Source organism: Megalobrama amblycephala, linkage group LG7, assembly GCF_018812025.1.
Source record: "Megalobrama amblycephala isolate DHTTF-2021 linkage group LG7, ASM1881202v1, whole genome shotgun sequence".
NCBI lineage: Eukaryota > Metazoa > Chordata > Actinopteri > Cypriniformes > Xenocyprididae > Megalobrama > Megalobrama amblycephala.
This window is the reverse complement of record NC_063050.1, coordinates 32,569,982-32,589,331: the sequence shown is the minus strand read 5'-3', so window position 1 is coordinate 32,589,331 and position 19,350 is coordinate 32,569,982. Positions and strand designations below refer to the sequence as shown.

Here is a 19,350-nt window from a genome sequence, read left to right as displayed (position 1 = left end):
TTGTTTAAGGAAGATTTAGTTGCTTCTATAAGAAAGAGACACTACAGCATATCTGTATATGTATTCATGTGTTGCACTACTGAATGTGCTAGTTTGTAATGGCATTTCAGGGTGAGTCATACAGTATACGGAGGCGCTGTATGAAAAGTTCACCTTTGTGAGAAAACTATGGTGTATGATTTTATTGCATTGGTGGAAAGCTCTCAAAGTGTTGAATATGAAAAAGGACAAACACACTGCTGTGGGCCTACTGTAAATTCCATATATGGATAAAGGTGAAAAGTGTGACAAAGCAAGAAATTTTCCAGAACAGTCATTTCACATAGATATTGAGCTGTTGATATTACTGGTGTCCGAGTATAAGGGAAATAGAAAACTTGCTAGGGGTCTGAAATAATCTTTGAAAATACTTTGTTACACAACATTTTCTAATAATTTGTGACAAACAGACAGACAGATAGGCCTGTCGATCAATAGATAGATCGACAGATAAACAGACAGTCAACTAGACAGACAGAAATAAAGTTCCATCCATCCATCCATCCATCCATCCATCCATCCATCCAACCAACCAACCAACCAACCAACCAACCGAGTTTAAGTATTCTGGTGAATTTTTAATTATGTTGTGTGGGAGATCATATTTTATAAAAAAAAATCAAGAAAATGTATTTAAAAAATAAGACTAAATGTGTTGAGCTATATAACAACAATTCGTTTTCTGTCTATAAATATATCAAAACTTGTTCCCTTGTCTATTAAAACATGTAATATTTTAAAAGCGTCTTTGGTGTTTCCATGGTTTCTACAAAATAAAACCGGAAACCGAAGGTAACACGAGTATGAGGCAATTGACAGGCGACTCCTCACACGTCCCGGAGCCTTGGTTAAAATTGCAATTTTGTCACGATTTACAAATAGTTGGAAACATTTGGGATATTGTAAGTACTCAAGTGAACAAAATAGTGGTTTTTGGATATTTTACTGCAAAAATATTACATATTGCACCTTTAACAAGTATCCTAACAAACATAGTAGGTTATGTCTTAAGAGAAAAGACAACGCATGTGTATCAGTATCAGTGTACTGGATCTTTGAATTATGTCTTAAAGGGACAGCAGTCTAATATTCCTGCTCTCTGTTTTTAGTGTTAATCAAATGACAAAGGACAAAGAAATCACTCTTGACTACCTTTTGTAATAGCTTTTGTAACTTCAATAATGTTTCATCTTTATTTAATTATTCAAAGAAGCTTATATGCAGTGTTATTTTATATGTGATTACTTTATTAAATTTCTGTACCTGAGAGCTTTTAGATACCTGAAAAACCTGTAAAGCATTGTTTATTTTATTTGTATCTTAGCTCTCATGTATTTATTTGTGCTGTTTCTTGTAGTTAGATTATTTGTTTTTATTTTCTTTATCTGTAATTGACAATTGTCCTTTTTTTTTTACTGAACATAGCACATACTGAACCGTACCAAAAACCGTGACACAAACCGAACCGTGAGTAATCTGAACCGTTCCACTGCTAATATATATCTACACACACACACCATATATACATATTATTTATATATATATATTAGGGGTGTAACGGTTCACAAAATTCACGGTTCGGTTCGATACGATACACTGGTGTCACGGTTCGGTTCGGTACGGTTCGGTACGTTTTATCACAACTATGCAGTGTTTTCAGCCACATAACATTCTTTAACGTTCATTCTTTTAAGATTTCAGACATTTATATACGCATAAGCACCATTAAAACAATATATTTAGAGTTTATAAAATGCACACTGATGTCAGACATCAGTGGAAGGAGCAATAACAATCCATTCATATACAATTTGCCGATATTTATTCATATCAGACACACATAATGGGCCTAAGTAACTATAAAGTTTACTCTGTTATTCTTCCAGTTCACCAGCCACTTACTTGCATATATTTCGGGAGAAAATGATGAATTCACCTGCTGTAAATCCGACTGACAGGACTCTGTGAACTGCAGCGCAAACTAAGATCTCACGTTATAGATCAAGATAAAGATCATTTATAAAGGCTTTTAAACGACAAAACACACTCACTTACACATATTCGAGGATCGGAATATCAGATAGTTGATAACATGGTAAGCAATTTTGTGAATATTTTAAATAAACAAGGAAAAACAAAATAATAGCGATCCATCTGTCATACAGTGTTATTGTTGCTGCTCAGCGCTAGTGACACGCAAGACGCGTCCCTATGGAAACATTAAAGGCAAACGTTCTAAAATAATGGTTGCATTAAAAAAAAAACTCACTCTGGGGGGAGATTAGAATATTTTAAACTCACGCTCGAAAGAGATAAAACAAAAACAGCTCCTTATAAAAAAATTAAAATGTTATATAGCTTACAGGGAAACCAAAGTGCACCCAAACACCAGACCTGTTGGTTATTTGGACGATCTTCTATTTCTGGTCTGTTAAACCTTTACAGTCTATGTGTTAAACACATTAGCCATTTTGCAAAGAGCCTTCAGCGCGTACTGAGTGAGCGAGCGCCTGCCTGAGTAGCCACATGTAAATCAGACGCTCCAGACGCCCCAGACGCGTTCGGTTTGAACGCAGCATAACATAAACGTATAAGTTGGTGTTTTTTCTTCTTCTGGGGTGTCAGGGGGCGTTGCCTGTTACGTCGTTTGGGTTACTGGGCTACCTTGTTGAACGCATAACATTATATTTCACAAACTTTTTTTATTTTCCAAATGTACTGTAATTAATTAGTCCAACGAACCGTTCGGTACATAATGCGTACCGCGTACCGAACCGAAAGCCTCGTACCGAACGGTTCGATACGAATACGCGTATCGTTACACCCCTAATATATATATATATATATATATATATATATATATATATATATATATATATATATATATATATATATATATATATATATATATATATATATAATTAAATGATCAAATTTAACATGGCACAATTCGATTTGCTTAGGAACAAGTAATAGATTAAAAAGCCCGTTTTATATACCCAAAATGAATTATATCTCATGTTTAACCACTATAAGATATAGTGGCAAATCCCTGAAGCCCTTTTTGTTCGTGGTACAACAAATGTAGTATTCGCAAAAATTATGGTGGATTTGCTCGGCCGCCATGACAGTTGCTTCAAGCGGAGTGATACAAACGGTGAAAAGCTAGGAGTGTTGTTATCACTAAAATATTGCAGTTATCAGCCAATCAGATTCGAGAACCAGAAAGAACTGTTATATATATATATATATATATATATATATATATATATATATATATATATATATATATATATATAAATATATATATATATATATATATATATATATATATATATATATATATATATATATATGTATTAGGGGTGACTGATATATCGCATGCGACTGTCACGCGCATTTCGTCAGTAAATCTGGTTCCCTGATTACCGCTAAATCGGCATCACCTGCTTTCAAATGGAGCGCCATTTAATAGACAGAGCCATAGATCACTGACAAGCCACGCAATATCGCGTTCATTATCGAAGGCGATTCATCTGCGATATTGCGTAGCTTGTCAGTGATCTATGGCTCTGTCTATTAAATGCCGCTCTATTTGAAAGCAGGTGATGGCGATTTAGCGGTAATCAGGGAACCGGCATTATATACACACATATACACAGTACAGTCCAAAAGTTTGGAACCACTAAGATTTTTAATGTTTTTAAAAGAAGTTTCATCTGCTCACCAAGGCTACATTTATTTAATTAAAAATACAGTAAAAACAGTAATATTGTGAAATATTATTACAATTTAAAATAACTGTTTTCTATTTGAATATATTTCATAAAGTAATTTATTCCTGTGATGGCAAAGCTGAATTTTCAGCATCATTACTCCAGTCTTCAGTGTCACATGATCCTTCAGAAATCATTCTAATATGCTGATCTGCTGCTCAAGAAACATTTAATGTGTACAATTGTACAAAATATTTGTGTACAATATTTTTTTTCAGGATTATTTGATGAATAGAAAGTTCAAAAGAACATTTTATCTGAAATCTAATCTTTTGTAACATTATAAATGTCTTTACTGCCACTTTTGATTGATTTAATGCATCCTTGCTGAATAAAAGTATTAATTTCTTTAATTTCTTTTCAAAAAAATAAAAATAAAAATTCTTACTGACCCCAAACTTTTGAACACTAGTGTATAATGCTACAGAAGCTTTGTATTTCAGATAAATGCTGTTCTTTTGAACTTTCTATTCATCAAGGAATCCTGAAAAAAAAAGTACACAACTGTTTTCAACATTGAAAATAATCATAAATGTTTCTTGAGCAGCAAATCAGCATATTAGAATGATTTCTGAAGGATCATGTGACACTGAAGACTGGAGTAAAGATGCTGAAAATTCAGCTTTGCATCACAGGAATAAATTCCTTTGTCAAATATATTTAAATAGTACACAGTTATTTTAAATTGTAATAATATTTCACAATATTACTGTTTTTTACTGTATTTTTAATTAAATAAATGTAGCCTTGGTGAGCAGACGAAACTTCTTTTAAAAACATTAAAAATCTTAGTGGTTCCAAACTTTTGGACTGTACTGTATATATATATATATATATATATATATATATATATATATATATATATATATATATATATATATATATATATATATATATATGCACACACACATAATTCTCCCTTATGTGCCCTCACTTTTACAGAAATATATGGTTGATGCTTCATTTAGGGGAGCCATAGGATGATTTTAAAAGAGAAAATGACAATAGTTCAGATAATTCATTTAAAATTGAAAACACAAATGAAGATATTTTGAATGAAACCTGAGAGATTTCTGTACCATTGAAAGTGCATTCAACCAAAACATTTAAGCTTCAAAAAGTTTTTAAAGACATTTTAAAAATAATCCATATAAATCAAGTACTTTTATCCAAGTCTTCTGCACAAACATGATTGCTTTATATGATGAACAGATTTAATTTTGGCTTCAAGCACAAAATAAAAATATACTTGTAGGTTTATTAAGGCCATGATCAGATCTTCCAGGCATGTAAAAACATTTTAAAAGGGATTAAACATTTTCAAGCATGTTTAAATAGTTAAAAGTGCCCCTATAAATAAAAAAATCACCCATATAGTCTATCAAATGCTTTTCTCCTTCCTCATTGTGTCCTTCTACCTCTCTTTAATCTGGTCCTTCTCATTCATTTATTCCAAACAATCTCCACCATTTCACTGCTTCAGCTATTTCATTACCCTTCCATCCTTTCCTCTCAACACAATCCCTTTCCTTCAGCTGTATTTCTCTCTATCGTACACTCGTCTCATCTCTCTCTCCATACATCTCTTTTTCCAGTGCCTTCATCTGTCTTCTTCGCCTTCTTCCTGGAACTGCTGCATTGAAGGGAAATGGACCGACTGGGACCTCAAAGAGAGCAATCAAAGCTCAGCCCTGACAAAGCATCAGAGAAACCCTGACAACCTCCCACACACACAGATTTCAGAGAGACTCTGAAACAAGGCACACACAAACACATGAACATTACACATCTTTCATTTACTCCTGGTCAAAATCAAATGCTCCAGTAAGCTTAATCAGCAAGTCCAGAACGTTCAGAAAGCTCTCTAAAAACCACACATACAGACATACGCTACTGCTGACATAATCACGACTGGAGTTTATTGCCAGCACCTGCCTGGCAGCTTTCTCATTAATGCTATAAAGGAACACACACGCGTTCACACGTGCCAAATTGGTATTCTCGGGTGTTGGGAGTGGCTCTTTAAAGAACATCAACACTCTATCTGCTTTCCATGTCTCATTTTAATTAATCTCTCTCTCAAATACTCACATGTTCAATCTGTTCAGCTCAGTTTTATAATCAGAATTCCATAATCTCCACACAGACAAAGGAACAACAGGAGACACTAACCACACAATGCACAAACACACACCTTGTCTGGCGCTCTGGTCTTTTTCTCTATCCACTCATCCTCTGAAACCATTTACGGTTTAATTAAAGAGCTCAGAACTGGGCTGTGCAGTTCTGCTGTGTTAATTATGGGAAGTCTGTTGGGAATGGGTATGTGTGAGTGCTGACCAAACAGTTCTAATAAAACTCTTGAGGACGCTTGTGTGAGTAACTGAGGGATTGGCACAAAAGACTGATGTGTGTTTACCTGACTCTCGGCCTCATGGGAGATGGCCAAGTCAATTCATGCCCCACCATAAAGCTCTGCAGGGAAAACATCCACTGTTCAAAGGTTTGTGGTCGGGAGAATTTTTTGTTTTGTTTTTGAAACTCTCTTAGGCTCATCAAGGCTGCATTAATTCGATCAAAAATACAGTAAAAACAGTAATTTTGTGAAATATTACTTAAATTAAAAATGACTGTTTTTGAATTTTTTTTCAATATGTAATATATTTTTGTGTATATTAAGCTCCACTAAATCATGAAATGGAAGTATTTATCATAGTATTTATCTGAAATGGAAATCTTTTGTTAATGTCTTTACTGTCACTTTTATTCAATTCAATGCATCCTTGAATAAAATGAACACTTTTTAATGACCTCAAACTTATGAATAGTTGTGTAAAGTTGTGAGTATGAGGCAGTGTGTCTGTCTTTAACAGCTGAACAACAGAAATTTAATGAATCCTAGAAATGGACCTCAGCTCTCACTTTTGTAAACAATAACACATAATGGAAACAGTCTCTGTGTGGTCTGTGTTGAATAAGTTTATCAGAAGAAGATAAAATGCAGTGCGGCTGGGTGAAAGCAGTGTTTCAATACAGGATCTGTATTCAGTGTCAGAGACCACAGCCTCTTCATATCCTGTGAGGAGATTCACTTAGAACCAATACACTGACCTGCAATTTCTGTCACTCATACACATATGTAGGTCATGGATATCAGGAAAGAGAGAAACAGTTTTTTTAATGTCCATTTTGTGTGAAAAGGTGTCACTCAGGGCTTAAACGTCAGTATTGGGTTCAAACTGAGTGACTGTTATAATTAGGGGTGTAACGGTACACGTATTTGTACCGAACCGTTTCGGTACAGGGCTTTCGGTACGGTGCACGTGTGTACCGAAGCATTACATTGCAACCAATATTCACCACCAATAACCGCAATAAGCTCTGCATTTTGTTACTTTCGATAAGAAACAAAGTGTCATCCTTCAAATTCTGTCCACGAAATCATGAAGTTTAAACAGAAAATGCCATTTTGACGTGCTTTGATGTGGGGTGACAGATCACTGTACAGGCGCCTCAGTTCAACCGGCAGCACGAGCGCGGAGCGCAAGTGAATGTGTTCATCTCTTCCTCCTTAATACTAGTTAATACAGAATACAGAATAATACAGAATAAACATGAAAGAACATCTGAAGGTATGTTGCAAGATTCAGTACAACTTACTGAAACGGTCATATCTCATGTAATCGCTCATTCAGTGTTTCAACGGTGAAAAGACATCAATGAAAGCTTCCGTATTCAACAATATGTCATGATGCATTTACCTCAGAAAAGCCATTCAGTGTTCACAGCTTGTTAGTTCGCTAGAGAAATGAACTCTTTCGCTTAATATATGCACTGTATTAGCCAATATATTCATTATTTTACTTAACCTTTTAGTGATATCCTGATTAGGCTATTTAATGTATGTTTAAATAAATCTGATGTTAAAATAACAGCCACTGTGTAGAAATGATTATATTTCAACAACGAATTGGAGTAAAAACATTTAGAAGTTAATGCAAAAACTGCCTTAGGTGCAGCTTACAGGTTTGCATACAATTTGTTATTTGAGTGTTGATTATTTTATCTAAAAATAAAAAGCAATTGAATTTAGGCTAATAGTTTGGGCTTCTTTCAAGTTAGGGCTCCCTACATAGTTTATAGCATTAGCAGAGATCATTTTTTTTATCCTTAAGAAACTTTTAGTTTTAATTTAATTTAATATATTTAAAGACAAAAACACAATTTGTTCAGTAAACCTCTGTTTAATAATAAAAAAAAGCAATTTTATGTTTAGTTTTCTCTCCACCTGCTGTACCGAAAACTGTACCGAACCGTGACTTCAAAACCGAGGTACGTACCGAACCGTGAGTTTTGTGTACCGTTACACCCCTAGTTATAATACATTATAACTTTGCTTTTGGCCTTTTTTTGACTAGACAAGGATAATGGAGAAAGAACAGGAAGTGATGTGAAGAAGAGGGGGAAACGAGATTGTGTGATGACACTAACAGACTCAAACTCATGTCACCCACATTAGCACCACTCAGCATAAAATGCAAACTTAGAAAGGGCTTCAGCATATTTAATATACTGTTTTTTTTTTTTTTTTTTTGTACAACCCAAATATTTTGTTGACTGCTGGGAAGTACTGGGAATGTATAAATGTCTGGGAAATACAGACATTTATACTGATCATCTAATAAAAAGTTATTTGCAGAAAGAGTACTAAGTAAGTGATAATGTACATCAGCCACTAATCATCGAAATGCTATCAATCAGAATCAAGTACTCTAAAGAGAAATGCACTAAAATGGATGAGAAGATGATGGCCTATTTTTCAGATATTTTAGGATGGAGTGAGATGGGAGTCAGAAGGTACTTGAGGAACATGGGGACAGTGAGGAGAGTCAAGCAGGTCAAATGTACTGTACTAAAAGTCACATATTTAAAGACAAATGTATGGATTTTAATTACCAGAACTACAAGTGTCAAAGACAGTGAGGCAAACAGCTCAGTAGTGAGCTACAGTACCAGACATTCAAATAGAAAAAAAAAAACAATAAATTTAATCTTAAAGATAAAAGGGTTGTGTTATGAAAGATGTCAAAATGTTCCTCAGTGTTTTGAGGAGGGAGGCCTGAGGATCTAAAGTGGTCAGTTATTTGGGTTATTCCAAATGTGGCTCTTCAAACACTTATTTTTCTTTATCCTCTATTTTTCTATCTCACTTATTTCACTTCTCCTTTCAGCTTTGATTAAATTCTGAGTCTGTGATGGCTGGAGTTTGTTTATACTTTCCAGTCTTTGTTTAGAGTTAAGTTTAAGATAAATGATTTTTTTTCCCAAATGAGGATGTCCCCAAAATAAGGATTAATGTAGGTAAACACACATTTAGTTGTACTCAGTTTCAAGACAATTAACTAACCTGGGCAATAATGAAATGGTTTATTGAAAGTGTAAAATTATAAAAATATTCCGCAAAATCATATGAACATATGAATAATCAAATTTGGGACTATTTAGACATATTCTAACATTGATAACTCCCTCCAATTATTGATACAAAGCTGTAAAATGGTCTTACAATAACTGTTTTTAAAAAACACTCTGGTTGACACGCTAACAATAGGCAGAGCAAGTGTGTAGCTACTATACTTCATATTCAGTAATATTATTGTTTTGACTGCACTGAACAAAACTTGAACTGAATTGAGCTGGTCGATGACAGCACTGTTTTCTGCAGAGGTGCTTTATAGCTGATTCAACTTTGTTTTATAATTGATGAACTGAATTGAATAAAAGCTGTAAAGTGGTCTTATTCCAAAATCTATGATGTGTATTTAAACAAAAATGACAGGTAATACAGCAGAAGAAGGACAGATATAATAACATATATAACGTAATCCTATTAAATTCCTTGACACACACAGAAATGGCATAGACCGATGGTTCTGATAACTAATGGTCTCTCTGTCTCTCTATCTCTCTTTCAGGATGTTTATCTACTTTGACTCCAAGGCTGAGGACAGATGTTAAGATTGAGAGTGTGTTAGGGTGATACTGGATTACCGCAGTGACTTCCTAGTTGTTCAGAGGATTAGGGTCAAAGATTCCCCACAGTGCAACTGCAACATCACATGATCAAACTAATGGATTGGTTGGGGCTGATTGGTATATGATATGATATTTAACGAGACAAGAGCATCAACAGGAACAGTAGTCTTCAGTAGGCCACAATGGTTCCCTTGATAGGTACAGATAAAGATCTGACTGCTCTTACATGTGCAAAATGCAAAAGGTCACATTATCTGAATTTTTAAAACATTGATGTAAGGGTTTTGCAATATATATATAAGCCAAGCCTCTGTTGCTAATTCTAAAACATAATTCCAGAACTAGTAATGGAGGCTTGAGCCTTGATAACAGAATAATACCGCTGATACAGTTATTAATGCACTTACTATATTTATTTTCTTGGTTGTGTCATTGTGGGTTTTGTTTCTTTTGCTTTTATAGGCTGTAAAGACCTTTTGAAATAACTGAAAACATTTGGCGAAATATGGAACTGTAATGTGGTCAAGACCTGCTAGAAAATAATTGCACACCTTAGAACGTTGATTAACCAATCAGATTCGAGCATTCAATAGCCCTGTAGTATTTCAAAACACTGCTTCGAAGCTTTACGAATCTTTTGTTTCAAATCAGTTGATCGGAGCGCATATCAAACTGCTAAAATCATGTGACTTTGGCGCTCCAAACCACTGATTTGAAACAAAAGATTTGTAAAGCTTTGAAGAAGTGTTTTGAAATCAGCCATCACTAGATATTGTTGAAAAGTCATGTTTTTTTGTTTTTTTTTAGCACACAAAAAGTATTCTCATTGCTTTATAATATTAAGGTAGAACCACTGTACTCGCATGAACTGTTTTAGATATGTTTTGACGTTTATGGACCTTGAGAGGTTCGGTGACGTTCGGTGACATTGCTGGCAATGCAGGCCTCACTGAGCCATCGGATTTTATCAAAAATATCTTAATTTGTGTTTTGAAGACGAATGAAGGTCTTACAGGTGTAGAACGTCATGAGAGTGAGTAATAAATTACATAATTTTTATTTTTGGGTGAACTAACCCTTTAACGACCTAATCCATCAAAGTCAAATAAATGTATATTTACAGAGTTACCTGAAAATGGATAGCAAAAACGTATTTATATAATTAAATGTGTCACAATCCATGTCAGACCTCCTCCAAATGCAGTTTCAGTGATCCAATCACAATAAAATCATAATGTGTCTAGAGTACATTTATGGCTGACTTTTAATGCGGTCAAGTGTTATCTGATCAAAGTAAACAAATATTGATACCGGGCGTAAATGGGGGGCAATGTGGTCCCTCTTAATCAAGGGCACATTTAAATAAAATGCTATATGACACTAAGGCAACTTGGATTTAGCCAGCGGCACTTAGTCAACATAAGCCTTCATTTGATTCTGTTGAGTGTATGTGGGTGTGTACATGTGGGTGAGATATATTTGAGTGCATCTGTGTATGTGATGGATAGAGAGCTATGAGTGGAAATAAAGGCATGAACAGGGTTCAATACTACAGCTCTCTAATCTGGAAAAAGTATACATAAATACAAAGCTAAGAGGGAGGAGAATGGTCTTCCAACCACCCATACACACACATACATGAGTATACTGTATGTGCACAGCTGCCTTTAACACTGAGAAGCTCAAATGAAACACTTACATGAAGTCATTCAGATTTTCTGTCTGATAAGTGCTGACCCTTCAACAGTAAGACTCAATGACTCCAGTAAGTACACAAAGGCAACACATACATACACAAACATTGTATTGCGTAACACTCTGCTGTTATGCAATAATCTTGTAAGACACTGACACATGTATTCTCAAATGAAGACCAAGACTACACTAAAAATCTCTGAAATCTGCAACATAGATTTCAAGAGTTTACACATCCCTTAGAGAATCTGTAAGATAGTCAGCATTTTTATAAAATAAGATCATGAAAACTGGATCTTGCTTCATTTATTTATTTATTATTTATTTGTTTATGGAGTACTTGATTTCATTCAACAGGATAAATATATTAAATATAAATAAAATGATGAAAATAATTTGTCTTGGTTCTTAGTATACTGCCTCATTGAGTATAAATGACTGCTTGCAGCCTTTTGTAATAGAGTCCTTCAATTGTCCTCAAGCTGGATCTCAACATCACTGAGCAACTGTGGGGAGTAACTTGAAAGCATGCAAGAACTTAAAGTACCTGGGGACTTTTTTCAAGACCAGTGGGCAACTTCGATGCTCAGGACAAACCAGGGACTTATGCACTACTATCACAAAAGGTTGCAATCAGTCATTGATGCTCGAGGTGGCAACACTAGATAATAACCAAAGGTGTATGCATTTAAAAGGACATTGTGTATAAATAAAGATATATTGCTTTGTGGGATATACTACCATTTTAAAAGTTTGGTGACAGTAACATGTCTTTTTGAAAGAATTTAATATTTTTGTTTTGCAAGGATGCATTAAATAGATCAAAAGTGACGTTAAAGGGTTAGCTCACCCAAAAATGAAAATTATGTCATTAATTACTCACCCTCATGTCGTTCCACACCCGTAAGACCTTTGTTCATCTTCAGAACACAAATTAAGATTTAATAATAATTTTTGATGAAATCTGATGACTCACTGAGGGCCCTATTGCCAGCAAGATATACAACCTTAATATTATAAAGTAACGAGAATACTTTTTGTGTGCCAAAAACCCCGAAATAACGACTTTTTAACAATAAATAGTAATGGCTGATTTCAAAACACTGTTTCATGAAGCTTCGAAGCTTAACAAATCTTTTGTTTTGAATCAGTGGTTCGGAGCGGCAAAGTCACGTGATTTCAGTAAATGAGGCTTCATTATGTCATAAGTGTTTCGCAATTTCAATAGTTCACATGACTTTGGCAGTTTGATACGTGCTCCGAATCACTGATCTGAAAAGATTCGTAAAGCTGAGAAGCTTCATTGAGCAGTGTTTTGAAATCGGCCATTACTAGATATTGTTGAAAAGTCATTATTTTGTTTTTTTGGTGCACAAAATGTATTCTCGTCGCTTTATAATATTAAGGTTGAACCACTGTAGTCACAATAACTGTTTTAAATATGCTTTTAGTACCTTTTTGGACATCTGAAAGTGTTAATTATCTTGCTGGCAAAGGAGGCCTTACTGAGCCATCAAAATTTCATCAAAAATATCTTAATTTGTGTTCTGTGGATGAACGAAGTCTTACGGGTGTGGAACGGCATGAGGTTGAGTAATAAACGACGTAATTTTAATTTCTGGGTGAACTAACCCTTTAAAGACTTTTATTATGTTACACAAAATTTCTATTTCAAATAAATGTTTTTTTTTTTTTTTTTTTTTTTTAAACTTCCTATTCATCAAAGAATCCTTTAAAAAAAGGGTTTCAGAAAATTGTATGCAGCATAACTACTTTCAATATTGATAATACAAAAAAATCAGCATATCAGAATGATTTCTGAAGGATCATGTGACACTGAAGTCTGGAGTAATGATGCTAACAATTACCATCATTAGAGTGCATTATAAGTGCATTTTAAAATATATAAAAATAGAAAATTATTTTAAATTGGAAGAACATTTCACAATATTACAGTTTTTACTGTATTTTTAATCAATTAAATGCAGCCTTGAGTATAAGAGACGTCTTTTTAAGAAAATTTTTAAAAAATCTAACAGACTTTTGAATGGTAGTGCATGTGTGTCAAATAGCTTCATCAAGACTAAAAATATTTCATGACTACTAAAATGCTATAAAAAAGACAGATTCTGCAAGTGGTATATACACATTTGAGCACAACTGTATATAAAGAGCGAGAATGGAAAGAAAAGATGCATTTGAGGTAAGTCATACCCTAGATGGTCCTCTGTAGAGAGTACGGAACTGATCCCAGGCCTGTGTCTGTTGGGCATCCAGAGTGGCTTCAGTCAACATCTGCAGAGAGAAAAACACACCAGGCCAACAGATCAACGCACTCACAGAACCATAACAGCCCTGACACAAGTCACATCCTCCAGCTGAACCACTTTAGAATGGTCACAGATAATCCTAAAAGCAATTAAGAATAACATTTTGCTTAAAATACATCAGCAACAAATATAAAAACATCAGAATGTCAATATGAAATATGAAGGGGCAAACCCTGCTGCCAGATATGGACTTGATAAATAGCAAACTGCACAACTTCTAAATAAACCATTCAAGAATTAGAGGAGGAGTGCTAATCGCATCAAATGTGACATTTTCATACACAAGCCTAAGATGTGGGGAAGACAAGTGATTAAAGCCTGATGGATGTGACATTTAAAAAAAATGACATCAAAAGATAGCAATATCAAGCAGGAAGAAAAAATGTAGTGAATACTTTGACGCTGAGTTTGCTCGCCAATTAATTGTTTATGTGGTCAAATACTGTAAGAATTTACATGGGAAATATACAGTATCTCACAGAAGTGAGTACACTTCACATTTTTGTAAATATTTTATATCTTTTCATGTGACAACACTGAAGAAATTACGCTTTGCTACAATGTAAAGTAGTGAGTGTACAGCTTGTATAACAGTGTAAATTTGCTGTCCCCTCAAAATAACTCAACACACAGCCAATAATGTCTAAATCGCAGGCCACAATCAGCCTGTCAGTGCTCAGACCATACGCCGCACAATGCATCAAATTGGTCTGCATGGCTGTCATCCCAGAAGGAAGCCTCTTCTAAAGATGATGCACAAGAAAGCCCGCAAACAGTTTGCTGAAGACAAGCAGACTAAGGACATGGATTACTGGAACCATATCCTGTGGTTTGATGAGACCAAGATAAACTTATTTGGTTCAGATGGTGTCAAGCGTGTGTGGCGACAACCAGGTGAGGAGTACAAAGACAAGTGTGTCTTGCCTACAGTCAAGCATGGTGGTGGGAGTGTCATGATCTGGAGCTGCATGTGTGTTGTCGGCACTGGGGAGCTACAGTTCATTGAGGGAACCATGAATGAGCAGAGCATGATCCCATCCCTTCGGAGACTGGGCCGCAGGGCATTATTCCAACATGATAACGACCCCAAACACATCTCCAAGATGACCACTGCCTTGCTAAAGAAGCTGAGGGTAAAGGTTATGGACTGGCCAAGCATGTCTCCAGACCTTAACCCTATTGAGCATCTGTGGGGCATCCTCAAATGGAAGGTGGAGGAGCGCAAGGTCTCTAACATCCACCAGCTCCATGATGTCATCATGGAGGAGTGGAAGAGGACTCCAGAGGCAACCTGTGAAGCTCTGGTGAACTCCATGCCCAAGAGGGTTAAGATAGTGCTGGAAAATAATGGTGGCCACACATAATATTGGGCCCAATTTGGACATTTTCACTTAGGGGTTTACTCACTTTTGTGGTCAGCGGTTTAAACATTAATGGCTGTGTGTTGAGTTATTTTGAGGGGACAGCAAATTTACACTGTTATACAAGCTGTACACTCACTACTTTACATTGTAGCAAAGTGTAATTTCTTCAGTGTTGTCACATGAAAAGATATAATAAAATATTTACAAAAATGTGAGGGGTGTACTCACTTCTGTGAGATACTGTACATGATTTAATCTATAGTAATCCATATTTAATCTTAATTGGACCATATTTAGAGCAGTAATCTGTGGTTAAGATGCTAAAATGACAGACAGGCACATCTTACATAGTGACACATTTAAAGACACATTCCAGTGTCCTTCACACTAATCAAAATCATTTCATCACTTGGTTTGGCTGAAATCAGCCTCCAGTGATCCAAAACCTCTCAGTCTCTGTCATCCTTCAATAACTTCTCTAGTCCCAAAGACATGAAGGCAAGCATACACCCTAAAGATATGCCAAACTCCACCCAGAAAAGAGTGTTTTCAACAGAATGTTGAAAAAAAAAAAAAAAAAAAAAAAAAAAAAAAAAATCAAGTATCCTCACTTTACCTCACTGGCCTCTATATATAATCAGAGTCTGTTTTGAGTGGCACAAAGGACAAATACTACTGTCACTGCAGAAGAATAAATGCAATTATTGTGCCCACCCTTCAGCAGAAAGGAGATGAACATTGTCACGCTGTTTCAGCTGTCTCCGTACACGGGGCGCTGAGCTGGAGGACGTCGATTTTGCATGACAGTGTTGTGGAAAGGTAGGATAATTTGGTGGAGCGTTCATTAAATCCGTTATTTACGCAAGACTTATTTAAATAAACCAATTACACAGTTTTTGATGGGCCAATGGCTTTCTTTGCTTAGAAAAGAAAAAGAAAAAAAGTAAAAAGGCCACTTTTCTGTGCCTTGAGACATCAGGAGGAGCCAAGACTAGACAAGGTGTTGAAATCATTTAAAGAATGTCTAACCTACTTCTAAAAGATCTGTTTTTTTTCTTCTCATGACACTTAGGCTCAACATCTTCTAGACCTGAAGTAGCATGTACTTTGTTGAGATTAAACAGTCTCTTGTAGCAAAGGAAGAGACTTAAAACAGCATCAGAAAAAAAAAAAAAAAAAAAAAAAAAACAGTAAGAGTACATTAACAGAGAGTTGAGACCCTCAGCATCATCAATGTTTCCATCAATGCAAACAAACACATCTGCTTTTCATTTACAGGTACCAACAACATGCAACAAGAGTAAGAAAACACTGCATTTAAGGGTCAAGTAAGCTTTAAAAAAAAGTTTTCTTTCTTGGCTATACTAAACTTCAATCGTGACAACTCTCAGAATGTATTTAACCTGCATTTATTAATAAGCATGGAATGTACTGGTCTTGGCAGACTTGATTTGCTACATTGCTGCTGGATGAGTGAGGATGTATCTAAAAATGCACATGAAAACAGTGAATTGAATTCAGGCTGGTGCAAGGAACATAGGGAGAACCTCCAAGCAGATCTAGGTAGGTGGTACTGGGGAAGGTGGAGGGCTAGCGAAATCCTATGGCGAACTGCAATGAACTGATCCGATTTGAAGTCAGGAATAAATAGGTTACGTAGATAGAACAAATAGAATGATTGGGCGACCAACTGGCTTTAAGTGAACCAATCAGCTGTTCAGAAGAGTTTCATGAGTTTCAACTATATATTTGATTGGGGTGATCAATTTTACTCATTAATTTAGCAACATAGGCTTATTGGAAAAATGTGTCTACCTACATTTTTGAAAAACTTCAAAAATACTATACATACATACAATTCACTGCAGTTTCCAGTTGAAAAGATCACTGGCAGTAAAACACAAACAACTTTTATTCCTTTTCACACAAAATTTGATTACAGGGCAGGTTATTAGTTAATAAAGACTTATTTTTGTGCAGTTCCTTGCACAATACTATAATAGAACCTTAAAACATACTTGATACATACTCAATAAAAGAGCTCGAAGAGAAGACTTGTAGAGCAAGCAATGGCATGACTGCTTGTAGGTATGTTGTATAGGTGGTTTGTTATTTTTAAATGTGATAGTGCATTAACCTTTTAGCACCAATCACTGGACCTTTAATTTCTGAACTGATGCAATGCATACAACAACCAATGTAAAAAAAAAATGTTGCCAGCTGTTTTTGAGAAAATTGAATAAGCCTTTAGTGCCACTCGCTATACAATTTCACTTTGAAAATCTGTGAATAGCTCAAAAAGCAACATAATGCAGTTTTGCAGAAATGTTGCCACAGGGATGTTTCCCTTTCGAAAGGGAACTTCAACTCTGCGCTGATTGTGCTATGGGGAACGTCACTCTTGACTCGTGTTCGAAATGCCAAAAATCACAACACTCCAATCCTATTGGCCGGCGACAGCCTATGACGTCAAACGGCGCGAACCGTGACGTATAAAGGGAGCGCCTGAGGAAGCAGTCAACATCCTTTGTCTTTTCGGGACTACATCAAGTGTCAAACCCAGGGGACACGGATGAACACATTCTGCTGAACGTTTGCAGACAAAAAATAAGTAATTTCCTACCGGAGTTTGTGAAACAATGGCACGAACAAAACAGTCCCGAAAAGACAAAAGGATGTTGACTGCTTCCTCAGGCGCTCCCTTTATACGTCACGGTTCGCGCCGTTTGACGTCATAGGCTGTCGCCGGCCAATAGGATTGGAGTGTTGTGATTTTTTGCATTTCGAACACGAGTCACGAGTGATGTTCCCCATAGCGCAATCAGCGCAGAGTCTCGTTCTCTGTTCTCAGGGAACCATGGTTACATGCGTAACCTGAGACGTTTTCCAAAGAACCTGGGTTGTAATTTAGTTTGATTTTAAGAAAAAATATGCAATTAAAAATGAAAACGAAATCATGCCAAGAACCTTACATGAAGATTTTTTTCATAATAGTGAAAAAAAAATGTATGAGATGGTGAAAATGCATGATATCATATGAAAAGCTACTCTTTTTCCTATTACAATAATGGTTAAGCTTTAGGGTTAGGTTTAGGTTTCGGTTGTACATTTTTGTAGGACCCAACTCATATGATTTTGCCATCATGTACAAATTATAATGACTTTTCATGAGACCGGGTTGGAATTCAAAAGCAGTATCAAGGAATACAACAAACTGGAACTGAATACAGGGAATGAGACATGTTATTCAAAATCCGGCTACTTTTTGGCTTTAGACAAAGTCTTACAAAAGTACTGCTAATGACCTAACAAAAAAATTTAAAAAAAGGGCAGAGTCTGCCTTGGACAGATTGACAAACCAGGCTGAAAGCATTGCTGAGGCCTGCTTTTTATAATGAAAGGCTTACTGTAGGTTCAATAATACAGATATAAAACAAAGAATATGGTGACTTCTAAAAGGCACTGTTTTGTCTGTCACAAAATATCTTCGAATTATCTTTATTTGGGGACATTTCTCTGTAAATAAATTGATTAAAAAAATTAATTCATCTGCATATCATGTAACTCATTTGATTACTTTTTTTGTATCTAAATATATATTTTTATGTATGAAATTTACGAGGTATGAGTAAAGTCTTGCATTTAAATGTGTCGCTCTGCATTTAAAAAGCAGTTTCTGCTGCAGTAGGACTGCATTCAAAGATGAAAAGAAGAAAAAAAAAAAAATGCAGTTAGTGTGTGTCATACTGTCAGCCTTGTTATCATTAGCATGCAGGAGTTCTGAAGCATTACATGTTAATTAACGCGAAAGTCTCCACAGGTATAATTCTGTATGTTAGCAGGTTCCTGAAACCTTAGAAGTGAAGAAAAGTGTTGAATTTCGCCTGTTACAGATAACAGAGTGCTTAGTGATGCTAATGGCTGAGGGTTTATTGGAGAAGTGAGAGCACGAAAGGGTGCTGGAGAAGAGGAATAGGTCAAAAGGTTCATGTCACTTCCTGTCTTGTCTTTAAGGCTCACTGTCACATTGCATAAAACGCCAAGTCACTTGACCGACAAGCAATGAATGCTCAATGGAAAGAGAGAGAGAGAGAGAGAGAGAGAGAGCGA

The 19,350-nt window shown here is 35.5% G+C and overlaps 1 protein-coding gene across 2 annotated transcripts in view; it reads right to left on the bottom strand.

Moving 5' to 3' along the window:
• vps8 (VPS8 subunit of CORVET complex) overlaps positions 1–19,350 on the bottom strand; it is a 140,597-nt gene that overhangs the window by 1,801 nt on the left and 119,446 nt on the right. For both annotated transcript variants that reach the window (XM_048197107.1, XM_048197108.1), the window contains one exon: positions 13,761–13,841. In XM_048197107.1, the coding sequence (XP_048053064.1) occupies positions 13,761–13,841 (81 nt within the window). The remainder of the gene's footprint in view (positions 1–13,760; positions 13,842–19,350) is intronic.